The 22,226-nt window shown below is 44.3% G+C and overlaps 2 protein-coding genes across 3 annotated transcripts in view; one reads left to right on the forward strand and one right to left on the reverse strand.

Moving 5' to 3' along the window:
• Positions 1 to 690: 690 nt before the first annotated feature.
• Positions 691 to 2,559, reverse strand: LOC119858636 (probable protein BRICK1). The gene is made up of 3 exons (XM_038409701.2): positions 2,380 to 2,559; positions 2,002 to 2,084; positions 691 to 1,389 (listed from the first exon to the last, which is right to left on the reverse strand). Exons 1-3 carry the CDS (start codon positions 2,495 to 2,497, stop codon positions 1,363 to 1,365), a joined length of 228 nt encoding a protein of 75 aa, XP_038265629.1. The 5' UTR covers positions 2,498 to 2,559; the 3' UTR covers positions 691 to 1,362.
• Positions 2,560 to 2,816: 257 nt separating this feature from the next.
• RHOA (ras homolog family member A) overlaps positions 2,817 to 22,226 on the forward strand; it is a 63,324-nt gene continuing 43,914 nt past the window's right edge. Inside the window, exons 1-2 of one of the 2 annotated variants that reach the window (XM_043518403.1) lie at positions 2,902 to 3,087; positions 11,172 to 11,248. The gene's annotated coding sequence lies outside the window, so the exon portion shown is untranslated. Of the gene's footprint in view, positions 3,088 to 11,171; positions 11,249 to 22,226 lie in introns of both variants that reach the window. The other variant, XM_038409700.2, reaches the window with a different exon arrangement.

Consider the following 22,226-nt stretch of genomic DNA (forward strand, 5'->3'; position numbering starts at 1 on the left):
TGTTTAGTCATCCAGATCTTCCTGTATAATATTCCGATCCTCCTCAGTATTCCTAATGCCTCCCAACTTTCTATCAGCAGCAAGTTTCATTAGCACATTCTTACTAACTGGGGGAAAACAGACCTGATGCTGTAAGCCTCGGGGAAGTGGGCAGGTACAAGCCCACCCATGCCTAAAGGTCCCTCCCCCCAGCCTAAAGGGAAGATCTACTGAACCTGGGACCCTAATGAGTACGGGGACAACAAAAGAAAAAAAAATAGGAATAGGTATGAGGGTCAAAGGTAGGGAACCTGAACGGAACACTGACCAAAGAATGCCAGACAGCATCCACTGCACCACGAAGGTGTCAAGGGAGCCAGCAGACATGGCTCAGAGGAACTCTGCCTTGATACGTGAACAAAGCAAGGAATTGGAAGTAGGCCCCCCAACTGCAGAGAACCCTTCAGCCAAGAATTTTTTTTTTTAAATCACAGAAAACTAGAATCCCTGATCACTAATAATAATTTTAAGGGAGTAGGAGTGAAGCTCTGTGGGGCAGAAATTGGGGGGGGGGGGGGGGAGGAAGAGAAGAATAGTAAGAGGCAACTGCACCTCTTAAAGTAACAGGCCATCCTCTTGGCCATCTGCACTCCATGGCCATACTCCCACCCCGGCATTCCAGCAACCCAGACAATGCAGTCCAGCTATAGATCAGCTCAGACCCATCAGCAGAGGCAGTTTATTGTTAAAACACAAATGAAAGATACCACCCTTGTGACACTACAGAATACAAAAGACACAGAAAACTCTGAAGCCCACCCTGCCTGGAGAGTTTATCTTGGCACATGACCTATTCCCCTTCCAAACACACAGTGCACATCTACTGCTCTGCTCACAGACTGGAAGGATGGATATACTTGACATTTTTGCTAAGAGATACAAGTTGCAGTGTTTGCTAAAGGAACTGAAACCACCAGAGGAGTGTCCCACAAACAGCAGGGACACCCACTTCCTCAGCCGGTCAGCTCCCAAGAGTAGTTTTCTTTCCACAAAGAGACCTTTGGTCAGAGAGATTCTGCAGCTGCAAAATGTAGGAGTTCTACATGCACAGCTGGGAATGAGAGAGAGGTTAAGTGGCACAGGAGTATTTGACAGCTGCATGAATCTGTTTGTACAAAATCACTGAATTCAACATGCTCATTTGCATTTTATCAATTTCCTGTGGAGCCATGCACTGAAGGCAGAGATACTGCATGCCAGGAGGCAGAAACAAGCTGAAGTCCTGTCATCAATAAGAAGTAATGAAGAAATCAAAGCCTGACGGTCAACTCTGGCACAGCCGCACAATCTTCTCCCCGTCAACTCCCCACCAGCCTTCAGAAGTTAGGTAAGAGTTTCGCCCTTTGTTACCTGCCAAAGGAGACCACAGCCTACAGTCACCAAGGGCTAGCCAGTCTTCCCCCTCAGGGAAACTTAATGAGAGCTCCCGTACGCTGGGAACTGGGTAAAAGTCATCCCTTGCAGCAAGGCTGGCAGGGGCAAGAGTCCTCCCTAGGCCATTGTCACTGATTCACTAAGATCTCAGTTCTCTCTCTAGCTCTGTTGGCCAAAACCAATGTCCCAATGTAAGTACTGCTGGGGTGCCCACCAGAGTGTACAGAGGGCAGGAGATACAGCACTACTGTTCGGGAGAAGGGCCTGCAACACCACCCCACGGTAACAACTAGCACAGCTGGGCTCTGTGTGGGAGTCGCACACGTCCCCCCACTGTGTAAAGAGCAGATTAGCTGGTGGGTGGCGCTGGGCACAGCATTGCTGCCTGGCTGGGAGGTGGAGGGGTACAGCAGGGCAATACCCACTGGAGATGGGGTAAAAGCCGCAGAGGGGCTTGAACAGCAAGGCCCCAGCTGTCCCTGAGCTGCTAAGCGTAGGCTGAGCCCTGCCTCGAGCTACCCGCAGGGCAGCCCTCCCTCCCGCGCCGGGGCTGTCCCCTGGTGTCGCCTCCCCTGCGCTATCCCTCACCCTGGCCTCGATGTACTCGATCCGTCGCTCCAGCGCTGTCAGCTTCTCGTTGAGGGTGGCGAGCCGGGAGCGGCAGGACATGTCTGAGGGAGAAGGGGCGGCTCATCAGGCCCCGCGGTACCCAGCCAGGACAGGTGCGCCCCCCCTCCGCCCACCGGGGAGCTCCGACCGCAGAACCCCTCCCGCCCGAACAGAGCGCGGCGGCCGGCGGGGCCAGGGTGGGATGGAGTCTGGAGCCGGGCCGGTGGCTCGAACTGGGGTGGGTGGCTGGGAGGCGAAGGTGGAGCCGGCCCGGACCTCGCTAGGAAGGAGGGAGCTGGAGCCGAGGGTGCAGCTGGGCCGGGGGAACCCGAGGAGCCGGGCCGGGCGCCTACGCACCGAAGGAATTGAGGAAGTCCGCGATCTTCTTGATGGAGCTAGTGATCACTTCGATGTACTCGCGGTTGGCCCAGTCCTGGTGGATCTCGCGCTGCACCGGGTCCTCCTGCAGCGACATGGCCGCCACCGTCACCCCGCGCCCAGCTCCCTACCGCACTGCGCACGTGCGAGGCACAGATCACAAAGAGGCTTGTAGACGCGGAGAGCGGTTTCCTGAACAGGACGAAGCCCCGCCCCGTGCAGCCCTAGTCCCGCCCAACTTGCCGACCCCAGGCAACACCAGCCGGGCGTGCAGCGCTCCCGCTTTCCCGTTGCTAGGAGACCCCACTGGCTTCCAGCCCATCCTAGGATCCCGCCCCGCGTGCGGCTCCGTGTCTCTAATACCCATCCCTGCTCCCTTCCCCCGTCAGCCTCGATCCTTCTCGCTCCGGATGCGCAGGCGCGAGAACGGCAGTAGATACGGGTAGCGTAAATAGCTCCCGGGCTTTTATAGCGCCGCCTCCCGGCAGCCCTTTCGCCAACTGCGCTGATTGGCTTAGCTGGCAGCGGAGCGCATGCGCTGTGCTGCTCTTCTGTGAGCGCGCACGTCCTGCCCCGCCTTTGCTGTTCGCTGCTGCTGCAGCTCGGGGGGCCCTTAGAGCCGGAAGCGGTGTTAGTGAGGCGAGGCGAGGCGAGGCGAGGCGAGACTGAGCCGGGCTGGGCCTGCAGGTACCGGGCGTGGTGTGGGTCTGCCTTCCCCCCGCGCTTCCAACGCGGGCTCTGGGGCTGGTGCCTTTCGGCCGCATCCTGGCGCGCCTCTCCCCGCTTCTGTGGTGCGAGAGTGCACGGCCCTGGGTACAAGACCCCAGGGGGTGCCCCACCCTGGTGGGAAACTGTGGGCGAGGGGGTGCTTCCCCACCTCTGAAGGGTGTGTGAGAGACCCGTGGGCGGGGTATGGGGAGTTACAGGGGGCAGAAATTGTGGTCTTGTCTTCCTACGAGCCCAGTGGGTGATATACCTCATGGGTCGGATGGCGGGTAGGGGTCTTTCTATGCTCTCCGCCCACTGGCTCTGGCATGTGCCAGTGTCACGGGTGAGCGCTGGAGCTGTGGAATCGTGAATAGGAGGGGGAGGTATCCATGCGACAATTCCCTACTAAAATGCGTGTCCCCTTATGGGAAAGTTTAAGGGATCACTAGTCTGACTCTTCTCTGTTCCAGGCTAAACGGCTATCGATTCAGTTTTTGCTTTAGGTCCATTTTAATAGTAATCATATGTTACATTTCTCTGGATACCTGTTTTTGTTAAAGAAAGGGTAACATCTCTGAAGGGTCTTGATAGTGAAAATATTTTTCACATATGGATCTTGTGTACGTACAGAAGTTGTACTAGTTTAACTTCATGTGGGGATCAGCCTTTAATAAAATACTGAGTGTGTCCTTTACTTTAAAGAGAACAGGAACGAAAGCTGTAATAGGATATTTTATGAGCACAGGGACATTTGGGTAGTGGTGGTTCTGTTTCCTTGAATAAATGTTTTTCATGTGGTGGGGTGTATATTTGCTGTAATTATGTAGTGAATTAATTGTGAAAATTGCTATTTCAGTGAGTGTAGGAAGTTGGTTTTGTGTATTAGTACTGTGTTTGCTACACATAATTATTTCATAGTCTGTATATAACTGGCATATTTTAGGTTTTTGTAGCAGGTCCTAGTTAAACTCACAAAGACATTTTAAGTGTGTACAGCTATCACAGAGTTCAGTTTTAAATACAATTGTATTTTAAAGGTGCGGGGAAGCACTGTCAGCTGCAAATGGCATAACAGCCTTACATTAAATATAGTTGAAAATTGATTGCTGCTCAGTATGTTCTTTGATTAATCATTTCTTCCAGTGCAAGATGAAAGTAAGTGAGAAACTTAAGACTTTAGTACAGTGGCTACAGCAATGAGTTTTGTCAGGGAAGATATTTGAAGTACTATTGCTAAGTCAGAGTAAATTTTGATTATAAAGGATCCGATTTATCAACATTTGACATATCTAGAATGTCTTAATTTTTTTTCACTCTATTCCCAGCTCTTGTTTTTATTCTAGGACTTCTCTTTCCTGACACCCCGGCAATAAGTAGATAGATATGTGAGGAGCAGTGGGAGTCTCTTCAGATCCATTAAGCCTCACCTTCTCATATTGCAAGTCATGAAGGCTTCAGGGAAAAACTAGATTATTCACAAAAATCTAGCTATGGGATGAAAGGCTTATTTTTAATATAGAGCAGATAGAATGTTTTATCTGGTGTTTAGATAGTCTAATAGACATAGGTTTTTAAAAGATACATCTGTGTTGTCTTACTTTTTGACTCTCAAAAACCCCCAAACTTGAAGATAATAATACTTAAGATGTGTAACAACTCTATACCCAAGTTTTCCATGACTCAAATTGCCAGGCTGTACTTTGGAAGTACAGTGTTTACTTGTTGAGACTAATGTCAAGTCTGTATCTCCCTGGAAGGACCCTGCTTGGAAATTTTTGCCTTTCTTCTGTAGGTGAACTGATCTGTTGTAGCAAATTCCACCCCTTTTCTGACAATCACCAGAGCACTAGTATGTTAGATTGAAACTGTTGATTCTGGAGCATAATGGAAGTTCTGACTTGGGCTAAGATATAAAAAAAATTAGAACAGTCAACATTTCATTTCAGGAAGTTTTCATGGGAATGCTTAATAGGGTGTTCAACTAAACAAAGTAAATCTTGCATTATCGCCCATAGGTCATCAAACCCAAGCTCATGCAGATTGCCATAGGGGGTGAGTGCCAAAGGCAGGGACTCTGCTCTGAAGGAACAGACTGTTAAAATCAGTTGTGGTGTTTTTAATAATCACCAGGGTGTAGGACTAGCAACCACACTTCAGATAACCTGGTTTCTGATCATTCCAGGGCTTAAAGTGTGCTTTGGCATCAACTGAAACTAAAAATGGCAAAAATGAACTCTTCCCCCCCTCCCCCCCTTCTCAATTGCTCTGGCCTCCATGTCTGTCTCTCAACCTTTATATCTCCAGCTCCCTGTTTATCTGTTTCCTTAACCCATTTATATGCCTCTAAATCCTGCCAAGCCCTGACTTTCTCATTTTGACTGCTCCAATGTCTTCCTCTCTACCTGGCTGCAAGGAGAGTTGAAACAATTGCAGCAAGCCAGACATTCCTTGAGAAATAGGTCTTACTGCTTTCTGTATTAAGTCCATCTCTCACTTTTGGATGCAAAAACATCTTTGCACTGAGACAAAATTCAGAATCTGTCAAACCTGTGTACTATCTTTATCACTATACAAGTCAGAAATCTGCACCCTCTGACAGGCAGACTTGGAGCAGCTAGAGACATTCCATATGCGCTGTCGGTGCCAAATCCTGAGCCTAAAGTGGTTTGAGAGACAAGTTGGGTGATGTAATAACGAGGTGCAGATGGACGCCCTGATCGTCAGAGCCCTGGGCGCCTGGGACCCCTGCAATGAGCGTGTGCTGTGGACCTGTGGGATAGGTCGAAGCTATGCATGGCTCATGCGGTGCCTCATGCTCTCGGCCACCATCCAATGGTCCAGGGACATCACTGGCCACTGACAATACTAGGAAGCGTGAGCTGGAACATTGTGCATCAACTACGAGAAAGGGACTGAGAGACTTTTTCCATTGGACCATATGAACTGGAACCATAAACTCACTGAACATTAAATCTCACCAACTGAGGGTAAATCCGTCCTCATCATCGTATCCACTCATTATACTCCACACCTGAACATAGCCATTATATGAACAACATACCCTCATACCTCAATGTCTGTACTTTGACCCATTAACCTTTTACCCCCAATTAGGGATATTGCAAATTATGTATTCCTTATGCCATCCGATCCTAAACCGAACTTCACACCCCTTGATAATCTGTACGTTATTCCCTGATAAGAAGCATAACTTCTATGCTTAAACTCTGTACCCTTTTCTTTTTATTTTAACATCATCTTAATAAAATTTTTAAATCTTTTATGGGACCAACTCACCAACAGAAGTTGGTCCCATAAAAGAGATTAATTCACCCACCAGTTTTTCCACCAAATGCATCCGATGAAGTGAGCTGTAGCTCACGAAAGCTTATGCTCTAATAAATTTGTTAGTCTCTAAGGTGCCACAAGTACTCCTTTTCTTTTCACCCACCATGTATCTTGAATATTCTGGGACCAACACGGCCACAACACTTCATATGTAAAGTGGTTTGATTTTCTACAAAATGTTATAATCTCGCAAAGATCTGGCCTTCCTTCACTCACTCATTATATTCAAAAGTGATGCTGTATGCTCTTTGGCCATGTTGCCAGGATGGAACACCCCAGCTCTCAAACTCTTTGCCTTTGACTTTGCCTACTGCGCTGACCACGGTAAGTCCCTCTTTAAATCTTTCAAGCTTTCCTTTACCTTCTATGTTAAATTTAAGCATGTTTTCTGCAAAGCTTTATAACAACCTGGATGCTCTTATCTTCCCCATCCATTTGGCCTGAGACATGCTTCTCTATCCCTTTTAGGGCTTGTCTAAAATGGGGGGTGTGTGTGTGTGTGTGTGTGTGTGTGTGTGTGTGTGTGTTAACCTATAGTTAATTATCAGATTATTTGAGGTAGTTAACATATTTGTAAAGGTTAGTCCGGACCCCCTCTAAATCTTTGTTCCAAGATTCAAACATCTGTAGCTAGCTCTAGTCTAACAGTATGTCTACACTGTTGTCAGGATGCACAATTGCAACACGTGTATGCATCTCCAAACTAGCCAACTTTCTGAAAATAGCAGTGTAGCTATGCAGGCACAAGCTTTTAAGAATATGTGCCCACCTCTATTTTCTCTTCTCCCCCCCCCACACACACACTCTTTAGGTTAAGTTATTTAGGTTTATAAGTAAATTGCTTATAGACTAAAATAAAAGTCCAGTCCCACTTTCTTTTATAAGATAAGTCTTTAATGTCCACTTATGCTAGTCTGTGAGCCACTTCATCTGCAGCTCCTTATTCCTAAACACCTCCTCTTTCGTAAGTCAGCCTTCCATGGCTTCTCTCTCCCCTTCCAAGTCCCTCCTTAAAATATACTTTTGAAAAAGGTCTTTTGACCTTCAACTCCTGAAAGTAGTACAAACAAAGTAGGTGACTAAAAATCTTTACCAAAAGGATGAAAAAATAAATCTTGGAACCCGTGGCAAATTTGGAACTTTTGTTCTGAGGCGTGCTGTTTTCCATTTTGTTTTCCATTCAGTCGTGCTGTTCCCAACCCCTCTTTCTACATTTGTACACTTTTTTTAGTAAGGCCTAATTTACACACAATTTTTATACCAATGTAATTATTTCAGTTAGAGGGTATTGTTAATAGTTATATTGGTAACCCTCGAGTGGATGCAGTTGTATTAATATAAAGGGGGGAGGGATAGCTCAGTGGTTTGAGCATTGGCCTGCTAAACCCAGGGTTGCGAGCTCAATCTTTGAGGGGGGCCATTTAGGGATCTGGGGCAAAAATTGGGGATTGGCCCTGCTTTGAGCAGGGGGTTGGACTAGATGACCTCCTGAGGTCCCTTTCAACTCTGATATTCTATGCCTGATACCAGTACAGCTCATTACCTTTTCCATATGGAAATAACTGTCAGTATAAAACACTTCTTTAGTGACGTTACTACATCCAATCTGGGTGGGGCATGGGGTGGCTTGTTCAGCTTTCACTGTACCAGTATAGTATGTAGACAGTAGTGCAAGATTAGAGAGAGGCATGAAAACAAGAGCTCTCAAACTCCCAACCACACTGCTGCTGTACCAAAACCAGCCAAGATCATTGTTAGCACTTTGGATTGAATCTGGAAATGAACAGGCAGCTGTTGGAGACACTTGAGCAGTTCAATCCACTGCTGTGATAGGTGCCCTGACAAACCTAAAATAAATAGCTGCAGCATTCTTCAATAACTGAAGCTTCTGAGTGATCTTCTAGCATAGCCTTAAATAGAGCGCACTGCAGTACTTTAACCTGGAGATGACAACTGTCTAGATCAGAGGTGGGCAAACTACGGCCCGCAGGCCACATCCGGCCTGCGGGACTATTCTGCCTGGCCCCTGAACTCCCAGCTAGGGAGGCTAGTCCCCGCCCCCTCCCCTGCAGCTATGCTGCCCCATGCGGGCTTGCACCCGCCCACCTCCCAGGCTTTCCAATAAGCCTGTCCTGCTGCTCTGAGCGGCCTGGTAAGGGGAAGGTGGGGGGTGGATAAGGGGCAGGAGGTCCCGGGGGGTAGTCAGGGGACAGGGGGGTGGTTGGATTTGGGGGAGGGGCGGTCAGGAGACTGGAAGCAGGGGGGGTTGGATGGGGGTGGGGTCCTGGGGGTCAGGGGTCCTGGGAGGGGGGAGACAGGGAGCGGGGGGGGTTGGATAGGGGTGGGGGTCCCAGGAGGGGGCACTCAAGGGATAAGGAGCAGGTGGGGTTGGATGGGTCAGGGGTTCTGAGGGGGGCGGATGGGGGTGGGGGCCAGGCTGCATGGGGAGGCACAGCCTTCCCTACCTGGCCCTCCATACCCTTTCACAACCCCGATGTGGCCCTCAGGCCAAAAAGTTTGCGCAACGTGATCTAGATAAAGGTTGTGAAGTTTGCATTAGAAAGGAATAGCTGTCTTGGCTGGCTGTAGCTGATGAACTGTCCCACATACCATCACTACTACTTGAGGATCCAATAAGACACAGCTACAATCTTTTTTTAGTAAAAGCTAGACATGCTCCTTCAATAACGGTGCTGACACCACTTCTTCCTCTTCTCTGCTTATCAACAAGTATCACATCAGTCTTATATGGGTTGAGTTGTAGCCTGTTTACTTAAATCTAAACATCTTTCCCAATCAGAGGCAGAGTAATGACATCAAGAATCTGGGTGCAGTGAAATGCCATCCAAAATGTACGTCTTCTAGCAGTTTCTTGTACACGTTGAAGAGAATGGTTGCAAGATGAGACCTTGCAGGGCTCAACATGTTGGAGTGGTTCTGAGATGATCAGTTACCATAACAAGGAGCACTTCATAGATATGAAGACAGATAAATAGGATAACTAGTTGGAATAACGTACCAAAAGTCATGGTGGATTCTCCATCACTGACCATTTTTAAATCAAGATTGGATTTATTTTTTTAAAAGAGATGTTCTAGGATTTTTTTTTTTGGTGGGGGGGGAGTCGTATGGGTTATGTATACAGAAGGTCAGACTAAATGATCACACTGGTCCCTTCTGGCCTTGGAATCTGTGAATCATTTGCCTAACACTGCCTTCTGGGAACTCTCTAAGGAAGAAGCAAACTCATTGAAGGACCATTCAAGATACCCCCTCTGAGTCATTTATATACCTCAAAAGCTGCCAATTTCCAAGTATCGCTATAAGTGAGATACTTATACCATTGCTAGATGGTCAGCCACCTTTTGCCTTGGGTATAGTCTGTATTCCATACTCGGGTTTGAAATCAGACTGAAAAGGATAAAAGAAATCACTAGAACATGGTTATATCATTTGGCTTTTTTCCACATAAAGAACAGAAATATTTATTGAACACTTCATGGATGTCCTCTTCAAGAACTCTTAACTATCATCTGTTACAAGATTCCTCAAAGGACTGGTTAATGACTTTTCATAGATTAGAAAAGCGCTCTTGCTGTGGGATCTCACTGTGGTGCTGACTAAGTTAATTGGTTCATTTTTGAACCTCTGGTTGAAGGCTCTTTATTCTACCTGTTGCTAAAGGGAACTTTTTGAGTGACTTACAGCCTTTCACAGCTTATCCTTCTTTCACTGTATGTATCAGAAGGGTAAAGTTAGAGACACAAGGTGGGTGAGGTAATATTTTATTGGTCCAACTTTTGTTGGTGAGAGAGACAAGCTTTCAGGCTACACACAGCTCTTCTTCAGCTCTGTATAGCTTGAAAGCTTGTCTGACTGTGTCTGTGTCTCTCTCTCTCTCTCCAACAAAAGTTGGTCCTATAAAAGATATTCCTTCACCCACCTTGACTCCCTAATACAGGGTGGCCAATGTGGCTCTTCAGAAGTTAATGTGCGGCTCCTTGTATACACACCAACTCCAGGGCTGGAGCTACAGGTGACAACTTTCCAGTGTGCTGGGGGGTACTTGCTGCTCAGCCCCTGGCTCTGCCACAGGCCCTGTCCTCACTCCATTCCTTCTCACCTCCTCTCCTGAGCCTGCTGTGCCTTGCTCCTCCCCCTCCACCCCAGAGCCTCCTATATGCCATGAAACAGCTGAATGGGCGGTGCAGGGAGGGAGGGAGCGGCACTGATCGGCGGGGCTGCCGGCCGGCGGGAGGCACTGGGAGCAAGGGTAGGGAGGGGGAGCTGATTGGGGGGGGGGGGGGGCTACTGACATTAATGTGGCTCTTTGGCAATGTATATTGGTAAATTCTGGCTCCTTCTCAGGCTGGCCACCCCTGCTCTAATATCTTGAAGCCAACATGTTTACAACACCACTACATACAACAATGGAAGATACAGAGATATAGTTGTCTTGCATAGTCATCGAAAATTTTTACCTAAAGTAGTGTCTGGGTTTTGCCTAAGACACAGTTAATCTCCTGGTTCTTGTAGCGTCCTCTGCACTATGGGTTGCTCCAGCCAGTGTAGCTTAGGCAATGGAACCTTAACAAGCAGTGCTCCCCTCAGTGTTGGAGCACATGCTGAGGACAGGGTATAATAGAGGGCTTGGTGCTCTGGCTGCCTCAGTTATCCATCCCTGTCCATCTCTCTCTCCCCCCCCCCGCCCCCAGCATAGGTGCCAGGAAGTGGGGGCGGTGGGCAGGGAGTATGAATATGCAGAGTCCACCTTGAAGAACTCTGGTTACAGGTAAGTAACTATCATTTTTTCCCCAAACCTCTCTCTTATGAGGAAGAAACAAGGCTCCATACCCTAGATTTTAAGTGTGCTTTGAGTTTTTATTGATTAGTGTAAATTACTTCTTGAAAGCCTTAGTCTTAATCCCAAAAGATTACATAAAATGTAAGGGGAATACCATTTCCACAGAAAGTTTATTAAAATTAACTAGGTTATTTGTTTGGTTTGGAGAGATTGTTGGTGTCTGAGTGGTTTGTTGGTTTTTTTTGAATTCATGGTTAAGATGGCATTGATAGCAAGCAACTAATGTTTCCATCATAGAAACCTAGAGAACTGCTATCTGGAGTTCTGTATGCACATTTATGCAGCACTGTTTTCTCAATTTGGCATCTCAATCTGATGCTTGCTTTAGGCAAACGGTTCTTTTTTTCTTTAGCCCTTGTTTAGAATTAGAAATCCTCAGCCCACTTCCTGGGGGATTGTACTGCTAGCTATACTCCTACAAGAAGAATATTCAGAGGCTGCTTGGAAGGAAGGCTAATTACTATGGTAACTAGGTTGAAAGTGTTACCTTTGCATATTCATAACATCCATGCACCTTCCCCTTTTCCACAAACATCTACCATTAGGTGACCACTCATGTGGTCCAAACAGGCACTGCTTTTCCAGAAGCTCAATATTGCTGCAGTGGGAAGTGTCATTCTACAAATGTAAATACAAACAGACAATTGTCTCTAAGAACCACAGTGATTATTAAATAGCCTCTTCTCTTATGGGTCTGTCTGCTCTCTTCTCTCCCAGCAAGGGGATATAAGTACCAGAAAGTAGGAGGAAGTCAAAGGAGTTGAGGTGATGCATCTAAAAGTTTTATCGTCAAGAGCTTGTAGGAGGGTCAGTCCTTGTCTCTAATACAGGCGTACTAGAAGTGTCAGGGATGAGAGTAACAAGATGGGTGAGGTGACCTGAAGAAGAGCTCTGTGTAGTTTGAAAGCTTATCTCTCTCACCAACAGAAGTTGGTCCAATAAAAGATAGGCTTAGTTCGTCCACCTTGTGCCTCTAATATCCTGGGACCGACACTGCTTCAACTGTACTGCATACGGATCAAAGTAGAAAGAAAGAGGGTATACCTTTTTCTCCTTATTTGAATGCAAATCTAATAAAAGCACTTCACTTCACACACATTAGTGAACGTGCACAACTTCTCTGTAACAAAATTAGGTTAATATTGATGTAGTTAAATATGACATTAGTTTCCATGGTATTACATAAAGTGTTCTCAAAAGTAGCCAGGAAGGACACATTATATAGAACTGGTCAACACCAGTTTGTTGAATAGTAATATCATTAATCTGATACACATCGTCCATGTGTGACACTGTGCAAGGCGTGGAAAGGCACAAAACTGGGGGTTCGCAGTTTTAAACGGCTTCTGCTAGCGTTTGCAGTGCTTGCCAAGTCACCCAGCAGAAACTTAATCAGCACAATGAAGGACTCTAGGGCCGCCACGAAATCTAGTCCGTTGACACTTGTCTACAACATGCATCATTGACTGATGGAGGCCACAGTGACAGAGTGGGTCTTTGTGTAGACGCCATGTTTAGAGGTTGGCTACGCATATTTCTTGGCCAGTTTGGAGCCTGTTCAGCAGAGTCCAAAGGTGCGGTGGCAGGTCAAATCCAAGAAGTTGAATGGCTGGATCAGCAACAAGGAAACCATTCCAAATGTCTCTAGCCAACCACTCACTGCGCTATGGGGTTGCTGCTGACAGATTCAGATCTGGCAGTTGGAACCACAATGGACACCTCAAAGTAAGTTGTGATCTGGACATCTGAAAATGTCCATGTACAGTGGGAGACCTGGATAGGCAAGTAGTTTTTCCACTAATCTGTCATTAGACTCTCTGCAATGAATGTGTGGAGGGGCTGTGTTGTTCAGAACTGGTAGCCATGGGAGAGGAGTGGGGTGCAGGGTGTCTGTGTTGATATACATGGTCAAGTTCAATTTGACCTCGACCAATTTAGTGTGAGGCAAATAATACCACACAGGGGCACAGTATTCCACTGAGGAATAGCACAGCACCAGAGCCAGTGTGCAAAGTGTGTGACTGTACCCCATGTCGAACCAGCTAATTTAGTTAATTAGATTATTGCTGGCCTGTTTTTTTTTTTTTTTTTTTTTTAAGATGGTCATGGAAAGTCAAAGAGCATTCCAGTGCGACAAGGTAGACTGGTTTTGACTGATTATTCAGTTGTTTTCCATTGAGGAAGATGTTTAACTCACATTTAGTGCTTGCATTGTGGAGGTGGAAGACACTCAACTGTCTTAGTCACAATTGGTTGGCGTCTCCAACCGCTATAGCAGTCTGCCATCTTGACCAAGATGTTCTCCAGTTCAGTGAAAGAGCATGATGGGGATGTTATCTGCATAGATAGATAGATTTTCGTGACGGTCAATATCAGTGCATTTGTGAACAGATTGAACACAGGGTGGATGCGAACACAGAGTCTTGGGGTAAGCGGTTGAATTGCCTTCTCCATGCATTGTTCTGTCTCCTATATGTACCTGAAAATATCTGTCACAAAGTAGTTCAGCAAGGTCCACCACCCATGCTGGGAGAGCTCTTGACAGTTTTACCAGAAAACCAGCATGCCATACTTTGTCATAGGCTGCTGTCAGGTCCAAGGAAACAGCTCCTGTCTTCAAGTTCCATTGAAACCTGTTTTCTTAAATTGGGAGAGATAGATGAGTGACATAAACTAGACTTTTGTAATGTCTTGGACTTACTGTGCAGCATTCTGATTTTTAAAAAAATAGTGCTGTACAATATCAATAAAGCACACATTTAAACAGATTAACAACTGGCTAACTGATTCCTCTCAAAGTCAGTGGGGAATTATCGTTGAAAAGGGAGTTAGTGGCGATCTACAGGGATCAGTTCTTATAGGGTTGCACTATTCAGTCTTTTTTTTATCAATTATAAGTAAATATAAAATCACTGCTGAAAAAAGTTATGGATGACACAGTGACTGCTCTGTAATGACTGCCCAAAGAGTGCAGGCTATTATTACAAGAATGGAGCATTGGCTCCAAAACTTTATTGGTTCACATATCGCCTTCTTAAAAAGTTGTTGTGAAGTGAGTAGATGGAACATCAAGCTTATATACCATTGGAGGTACACATACCGAAGTTTGGGAACACTTGGAATGGAGTACTGCATGCTGGAAAGAAGTGATCCTGAAAACGGATCCTAATGGACAAACATCTCCATGTGGGCTCCCAACGCAATGCTGTGGCAAAAAGGGCTAATGTGATCCTCGAATGCATAAATAAAAGTAGAGAGTGGGAGTAGGGAGGTGATTTTACCTCTGTCTGAGGCATTGGTGCGATTGATACTGGAATACTGCATTCTGTTTTTGTGTCAACATTTGTAAAAGGGATGTTTGAAAAACTGGAGATGGTTCAGAGAAGAAACAAAAAAAACTATCTGAGGGTGGAAAAAGTGATTTACAGTGAGTCTTAAATCTGTTTAGCATATCAGAAAGAGGATCAACGTGATTTGATTACTGTATAAGCACTTTCACAGACGGAAAATACCAAGAACTAATGGGTTCTTTAACAAAATAGGAAGGGCATGAAAAGAACCAATGACTGGAAATGAAAGGCAGAAAATTCAAATTAGAAATAAGATGAACATTTACTAGTGAGTATGAACAGACTACCAAAGGAAGTGGTGGGTTTTCCATATTGTGAAGTCTTCAAATCAAGACTGGAAGCCTTTCTGGAAGAGATGCTTTAGTCAATCACAAGTTACTGAGCTCAGTACAAAGGTAACTGGTTGCAATTCAGTGGCCCAGTCTAACAGTGTATAATACTAATGATCTAAAGGTCTTTTCTTGCTAAAAAATCTGTGAATGCTAATACTTAACTAGAGAAGAATTTGAAGTCGGTGCAGACTACGGAGCGTAGGTGTGAAATGTGTTCTGAAAAGCACTAAGGAGGTGATCGTTTATATTCTGCGTTATATGAAGCTTCCAAATGCTGGTCAGGTATAATCACAAGTAGGGTGCATGGCAGTAATGCAGTCTGAAGGAGCTGCCTTGTGAGGTCCATATCCAGAAGGAGAGGTCTCCATCTAGTAACCCACTGAGGAGGAAAAAGCATTTTGACTGCTACTGCTTGATCTAAAAGCAGCAGGGATTCAACAGGGACCCTAGGTTGTGCACTTCACTGACAAAAAATGTAAAATCCCTCTGTATGGCGACAGATATCAACTCTTATCTCCTCTGAATGCTTTCCCCAGCTCACCAGTGCTATCTGTACTGAGCCTCAGCTAGCTAGCCCTCATCCAAGCTGTAGTCTCAAACACTGGGATAGCTGAGACTACACCATCAACATCTGATTTGAAAAGAAAAAAGCATAAATGACATTGATTCTGCAGCCCGTATTACCTCATTATCTTGCCTGACAGCCTCCTATTCTCCTTGTCCTTATAATACAAGCTCAAGGAGATATTAAATTAAATATGTAACTAAACTTTGGAACTCACTGCCACAAGTTTCAGAGTAGCAGTCGTGCATCCAATGAAGTGAGCTGTAACTCACGAAAGCTTATGCTCAAATAAATTTGTTAGTCTCTAAGGTGCCACAAGTACTCCTTTTCTTTACTGCCACAAGTGGTTTTTAAAGCCAAAAATTTAACATGATTCAAAGAAGGATCGGACATATATGTATATGATAACAAAAATGTCCAGAGTTGTTGCAATGAGAAATTTTGGAAGGAATATAAACCCTCATTTATGAGCTTCAGAGCTTAAACAAACCTCTACCTATATGGATTGGTTGGGGAAACTTTCAGGAGGTGGCACAGTATCTCATAAATACGTTCTGTGGAGTTTGTTCACTATCCTCTGAAGCATCAGGTACTGGTCACTGTCAGAGATGTGATACTGTACTAGATGGACCATGGGTCTGATCCAGTCTGGAGATTCCTGTTACATATGCACTGAATGGGAAGGGTTACAAAATAGAACTTTTTGGGTTTCTTCTACAAGGAAAAGGAGGAGCAAATGTTCAGCACAACATCCTGGGTTCTTTTTTGCTGCCCTGTAGCGGTGAGAGCAGGAATCTAGAGTGACATGACTAAGATGCTAACAAATAGGCAAATTCATTAAAATCTGCTTCAATACTTGAGCATAGCAGGTGATATACCCATCTTTATAAAAAGCCCTATTGTTGGTCTAGTTGTCAAGATGTTTTAAAAATACACCTACATAGGAACAAACCAGCAAAACATCTATAAAGGAAAATAGTGCCTCTTTAGTCTACTACAGATCTTTGAACTTGTCAAAAAAAAAATGGATAAAGGATAACTGGTTGTTCTAACTTACTTGGACTTTCACAAAGCCTTTGACAAAGTTCCTCACAAGAGGCTAGTCGGCTAATAAGCACTTTCTGTTATGGATTAGAAACTGGCCAAGAGACAGAAAACAAAGAACCAGAATACTCAATTTTCAATATGGCCAAAGGCTAACAGCAGGGAGCTGCAAGGTTCTGTACTAGGACTGCTGTTGACAGTTTGCTTTTTCCAGAGACCACATGGCTGAGGCAATATTTTATTGGAAGAACTCTGTGAAACTTGAAAGTCTCTCTCCCTCCTTTTTCCCCCCCCCCCCAACTGAAGTGGGTCCAAGAAAAGATATTACCTCACCCACCTTCTCTCTCTCATATCCTGGGAGCGACACAGCTACAGCACCACTGCATATGCCTTTCCAGATAATTTAATATATTAAAGTGGCAAAACTTGCAGATGGTAAAGACTAGAGAAACTTTCAGGTAGAAAGAACTGAACAAAGGTATCTGGGACACAGAATGAAAAATGAAGTTAACTGTGGACAAATGCACAGTAATGTCTGATGGAAGGAATAATTTGATCTACTCAGATGCCACACTGGCTTCTAAATTAACTGTCATTTAGGCCACGAGTTATTGTAGTTGACTCAACGAAAACATTTGAACAATTTGCAACAGAGGTCAGGAAAAATACATCCCAACGCTTTTTTTCTTTCTATTTAATTCTATACACTATAAATATTTTAATGCCAATATATAAATTGATGGTACACCATCAAATGGAATATATTTTTTTCAGTTGTCATCACCTGTCTCAAAAAGACTATATAGAAAATACTGAGGCGCTCAGAGTTGGGCAACAAAAATTATTAAAGGCATAAGACAAAATCCTTATGAAGAGACTGGAAATTTGTATTAAGTTTACAGAAGAAGCAAATGACTGTGATAGATACAAAATAATGAATAGTATAGAGAAGATAGTGTGCCACATATTCCCCCACCCATAATACCACAATAAAGGGATACTAAATTTTCATTTGAAAGGCAGCAAATTTAATCAATTTTACATCGATTAACCTGTGGAACAGACTGCAAGTTGGGGTATGTCTACACAGCAATTTGAGCCTGGGCTCAAGCGTAACTCCCCCTTGTGTCCACACACCCATTGTGTTAATCTAGGGTCCGAGACTGTGTTAAGATGGGATGTAGGGTCTGAGCCTATAGCTTTCCTATGTGCACACAGCCTTGGCTGGACTCTGGTCCTGAAAATCCTCCGGGTGTATTCGAGTCCCTAGGGGCAGAGGAGCAGCCGTGCAGGTAGCCAGTGCAGCGGCCAGAGGTGCCAATACTGTCTTGCCGCAGGTGCTCCCTGTTCCTGCTCCTCTTGTGGCGATGGCAGCTCCTGTTCCATCTCTTATTTGCTGTTGTGTGGAGCTTGACCAGAGCAGGGAGCGAAGCTGGCAAGCAGGAGGCGGCTCCCTGCTGCTGGGATGTTGGGGGTCATCCCTCCCTCTGCAGCACTGAGCTGGGAGCTCTGCTGCTACCTCTCCCAGCAGGACAGTGCTTGGTCACCGTCCTGCTCTCTGGCCCTTACTCCTGGGCCACCCTTCCCTTCCCTGGGGCTGCATGTGCAGGGACGCCTGGGCTGTGTGCACTGTCAAGACAGCGAGTGGGAGCCAGCCCCAAAACTTCCCCACAGCCTCCATGGATCTCTTATGCCTACATCATGGGATGTGGCAGGGAAGAGATAAAGGATCCCGAGGGTGCTGAAACACACTGCACCCTATGCCCTGGGGATGCACTTCAGTGCTCCTCAGCCAGCAGCAGCCAGCCTGGAGGTGTATGCATGCACATTTTTCCTATGAAACCTGTATTTTATGTCAAACTTCAAAACAGATAAAAATAAAAAACCAAACCACTTCCATTCAATGTCCCATTTTAAAAATTAAGAATCACAAAGTTTAATTTTCATAGTTTGACAGCCTTGGAGTGTGATGCCTAGTTACCCTCACGTGGGCATTTTCCTGCCAATGTGACTCAGCCTAGAGGGGGATAACCCAGTTCTCTGATTTAGATGGTAGTTTAGTATAAAGCCTTCTCAAACTGTAGTCATTTTACTGGGACAGCTGTCAAAGGAGCTCATTATGCAGTTTGTGTCCTCCTTATGGGCACCTGAATCCCATCACTAGCACCATCACAGTTAGGAAAAAGGGTGGACAGTAGAGTTTTCCTTCAGTGCAACACGTTCCTAGGGCTAGAGCATCGATGCTGGGGGTGTGCTAGGTACTCTGGGATAAAGTTACTTTGACTTGAGTCTGTGCACCACAGTGTGGATGCTAGAGCCCTAGGTTCAAGCATAGTTCAGAAAATCCTTAACTTAGGGTTAAAATGCAGTGTAGACGCTCACACCCAGTGTTTTCTGATGCAGGTCAGCTGACTTGTGTCCCTCAAACCTAGGCTTACATTGCTGTGTAGACTTACCCTTGATGTCATTGGGATCAAGAGCTTAACGGGATTCAGAAATTGACTGTTTCAGAGTGGTAGCCGTGTTAGTCTGTATCAGCAAAAACAATGAGAAGTCCTTGTGGCACCTTAGAGACTAACAAATTTATTTGGGCATAAGCTTTCATGGGCTAAAACCCACTTCATCAGATGCATGGAATGGAAAATACAGTAGAGAGCTATCAATAGACAGCAAATGAAAAGATGGGAGTTGCCTTACCAAGTTGGGGGTCAGTGCTAACGAGCCAATTCAATTAAGGTGGAAATGGGCTGTGTATTTATACCTCTACTGTATTTTCCTCTCCATGCATCTGATGAAGTGGGTTTTAGCCCACGAAAGCTTATGCCCAAATAAATTTTAGTCTCTAAGGTGCCACAAGGACTCCAGAAATTGGCTAGGTATAGATATTGTCAATGAGAATATCCACAGTTCAGTTTGCTTGGATTAAAAATAAACTGAAAGAGATACAAACTTGTAGTTTGTAAGATAACTTCCATCAGTTAAGAAATTTTCCCAACAGGCACTTTATTCCATTATTGTCCAATATGTTGCACCTTCCTCTAAAGCATCTGGTGCAGGGCACTGTGAGAGACAGGACACTATACTGAATGTACTTTGTCTCTAATCTGGTTTGGCAATTCCTGTGTTCCCGGCCACCTTTGCTAGTGTTATGCTTCCAATATAACTGCTATGGAAGCTGCAATGCAGTTTAATTGGAAAGCTGCTCCTCAGTTTTTACTTCCTTCATTCATATTTACCCTACTCTTGGTATCACTTCCCTAATATTGAGTAAAATTGTGTGGTCAAGTATTGAAAATCAGGCAAGAAATCTTTTAAGTTCTGAAAAACAAAGTGTCTTGCTGCTGCTGTAGTATGTTACCCTTTTAAAAATGGTTGTTAGTCCAATATTATTGTGGGGGTCCAGCAGGTCTTTGGGTTGTTGGTATTGGAAAGCACCTATTCTTCCCAAAAATCTGCTGGGCAGTGGATGTAATTTCTATTTCTGCAAATGAGCCCAAAATCAGACCCTGCAAAGGGTCTAGTGAAACATTCACTGCAGGATCACAAACCAGTTTCCTGTATAACTAGGCTGCATGGCTCTTTCTAACATGGAGATTAACAAAGAGAGAGTTTTTAGGAGAGGATTTCCTGCCTGTACATATTATAGTTTAGCTTCTAACCATTCATTTTGTTTTTAAAAGGTTAAAAAAGGAAACTTCTGAAACTGCTTTTTGTTTGAAAACATTAAGATGGATCTTTGATTAATTTTGAAAACCTCAGTGAACCCTTATTAATATTTCAATGAACTTGCACTCTCAGCAGTAGAAGTGGAGAAGGCAGCATATGCATTGATTCATGAAGTTTCTGGTAATGGTTGATGACATTCAAAGCAGGGTGTCTGGAGGTGTCAGCTGCAAAATGGATTAGCTAGTGAAAGGCAAGCAGAGTGAGCTGTCCCACACTCATTACTGTAATAGTTGAGAAGCCAAGTGAATTCTTCGCGTCCAAAGAGTGGTGCTTTGGGTGCTAGCTGAATTGCATGTTGCAACTCAGGATTTGCATACTGAGAAATAATGATTGTGTATGGCTGAGGGTAAGTTAAAATGTGTTAGCTAACCCGACCTAACCTTTATCGTTTTCCTCCAGACTAGACAAACTGAGTGGAAAGTCTCAACATCTCACTGACTAATGTCAGAAACATCCAGAATATTTTTTACCCTATTGCTTTAAAGAAGAATATATTTTAAAAAAAACCTCTGAATAAGTAGTGAAAAGATGACAGCTTATTTATTCAATAAGCATTATGTGTTATCAAAAGTGTATATGTTAAAATATATGGGCTTTTAAATATCTTATCCAAACAATGAGAAATTAGCAAGTATGGTACCTTAGTGTTGTGATTGACTATCTGTTTGAAATGAGAGCTGAAACCGCAGGGTTTCCAGCAACAGTCTGTGGAAAAACTATATCAGAAGGTTTGTACACATTGTATAGGAGTAGGAAATATCATCAAATGTTATTGAAACTGACTTTGAAATAACTGCTTTTGGTTGGCAAATATGTCTCCTGGGACCAGACTTGACTCCTAACTTCTAAATCCAGTTTCTAAAAACTATTTGGAGAAGCAATCCTGTTTATTTAGATGTATTCAAGTAGCATGTTTGAGGGAGGCAAGGGAAGAGAAAATAGAAAACTTATTTTTATAAAAAATGTCTCTTAGTATTCAGTTTTTATGATATGCCCATTAAACAGCAGGAGATTTAATCATAATTTTATGATTTTGTAGTTTGATTTTTATTCTGATGTGTAGCTTCAGAGGAGCAGCCCAACCCAGGAAGTGATGAGATGAGTCGGTCATCCTGTGGCCCCTGCTAGTTCAGAAAAGAAGCTGTTCTCAAGGGCCCTGCATCTCCTGAGGCATAGAGCAGGTGGTCACATTCTTGCTCAGGGTGGATTGATTTAAATCATTTTTTCTAAGTCCAATTCTAATAATTTAAATCAGTGAGTGGAAAATTTGGATTTAAAGAAAGCTTAATTGTTTTGTTTGCACTTCATTACCTTCCTAAAGAGAGGCTCATTTTCATAAATGAATATAACACGTTGATTTGATTTACCACAAAATATAGCGTTTATACTAGATCTGGTAAGCCTTTATGCTAACCAGAAGAAGACACTATAACGATACACATTTATTTATGTAATTTAATAGGTTGCACATAAAGCATTATGCTAAAATAATACAACTTAAAAATTAGGAAATGCAAGATTGCCTGGGCAGCTGAAAACCTTATTTCTGCCAACTTGCATGTCCAACCTGAGGCCAGGATCCTGTGGGAAAAACAGAATGTGATTCTGTAATTAAAGTTGTTCAGGCAGCCATAAATCTTTCATTTTCTCAACTTTTGAGAGTTTGACTTTGCAGCCAAGAGTTATTTTAGCATAGTTTGTGCATGTAACGTCGGGGCTTTTTGTTTTTGTTTGTTTTTTTAAAGAAAAAGGTAAAAAACTGTGGTGCAACTGTAACAACCACCTTCCTCCACATTCTGAATCACCATCTGGGCTTGAACCCAAACCTGTCAGCTCCACAGTACAGGGTGCTGATTCTTGAGCTATAGGGTTTCATTATATTTGCTGGC

This window comes from Dermochelys coriacea, chromosome 7 (genome assembly GCF_009764565.3).
Source record: "Dermochelys coriacea isolate rDerCor1 chromosome 7, rDerCor1.pri.v4, whole genome shotgun sequence".
NCBI classification, from domain to species: domain Eukaryota; kingdom Metazoa; phylum Chordata; order Testudines; family Dermochelyidae; genus Dermochelys; species Dermochelys coriacea.

Coding starts and splice junctions, on each gene's coding strand:
- LOC119858636 (XM_038409701.2), bottom strand. CDS start 2,497: ATGTCGCTGCAGGAGGACCCGGTGCAGCGCGAGATCCACCAGGACTGG. Junction 2,085..2,379: donor GGACTTCCTCAATTCCTTCG/GTGCGTAGGCGC, acceptor CTTCTCCCTCAG/ACATGTCCTGCCGCTCCCGG. Junction 1,390..2,001: donor TCGAGTACATCGAGGCCAGG/GTGAGGGATAGC, acceptor CTCCTTTGGCAG/GTAACAAAGGGCGAAACTCT.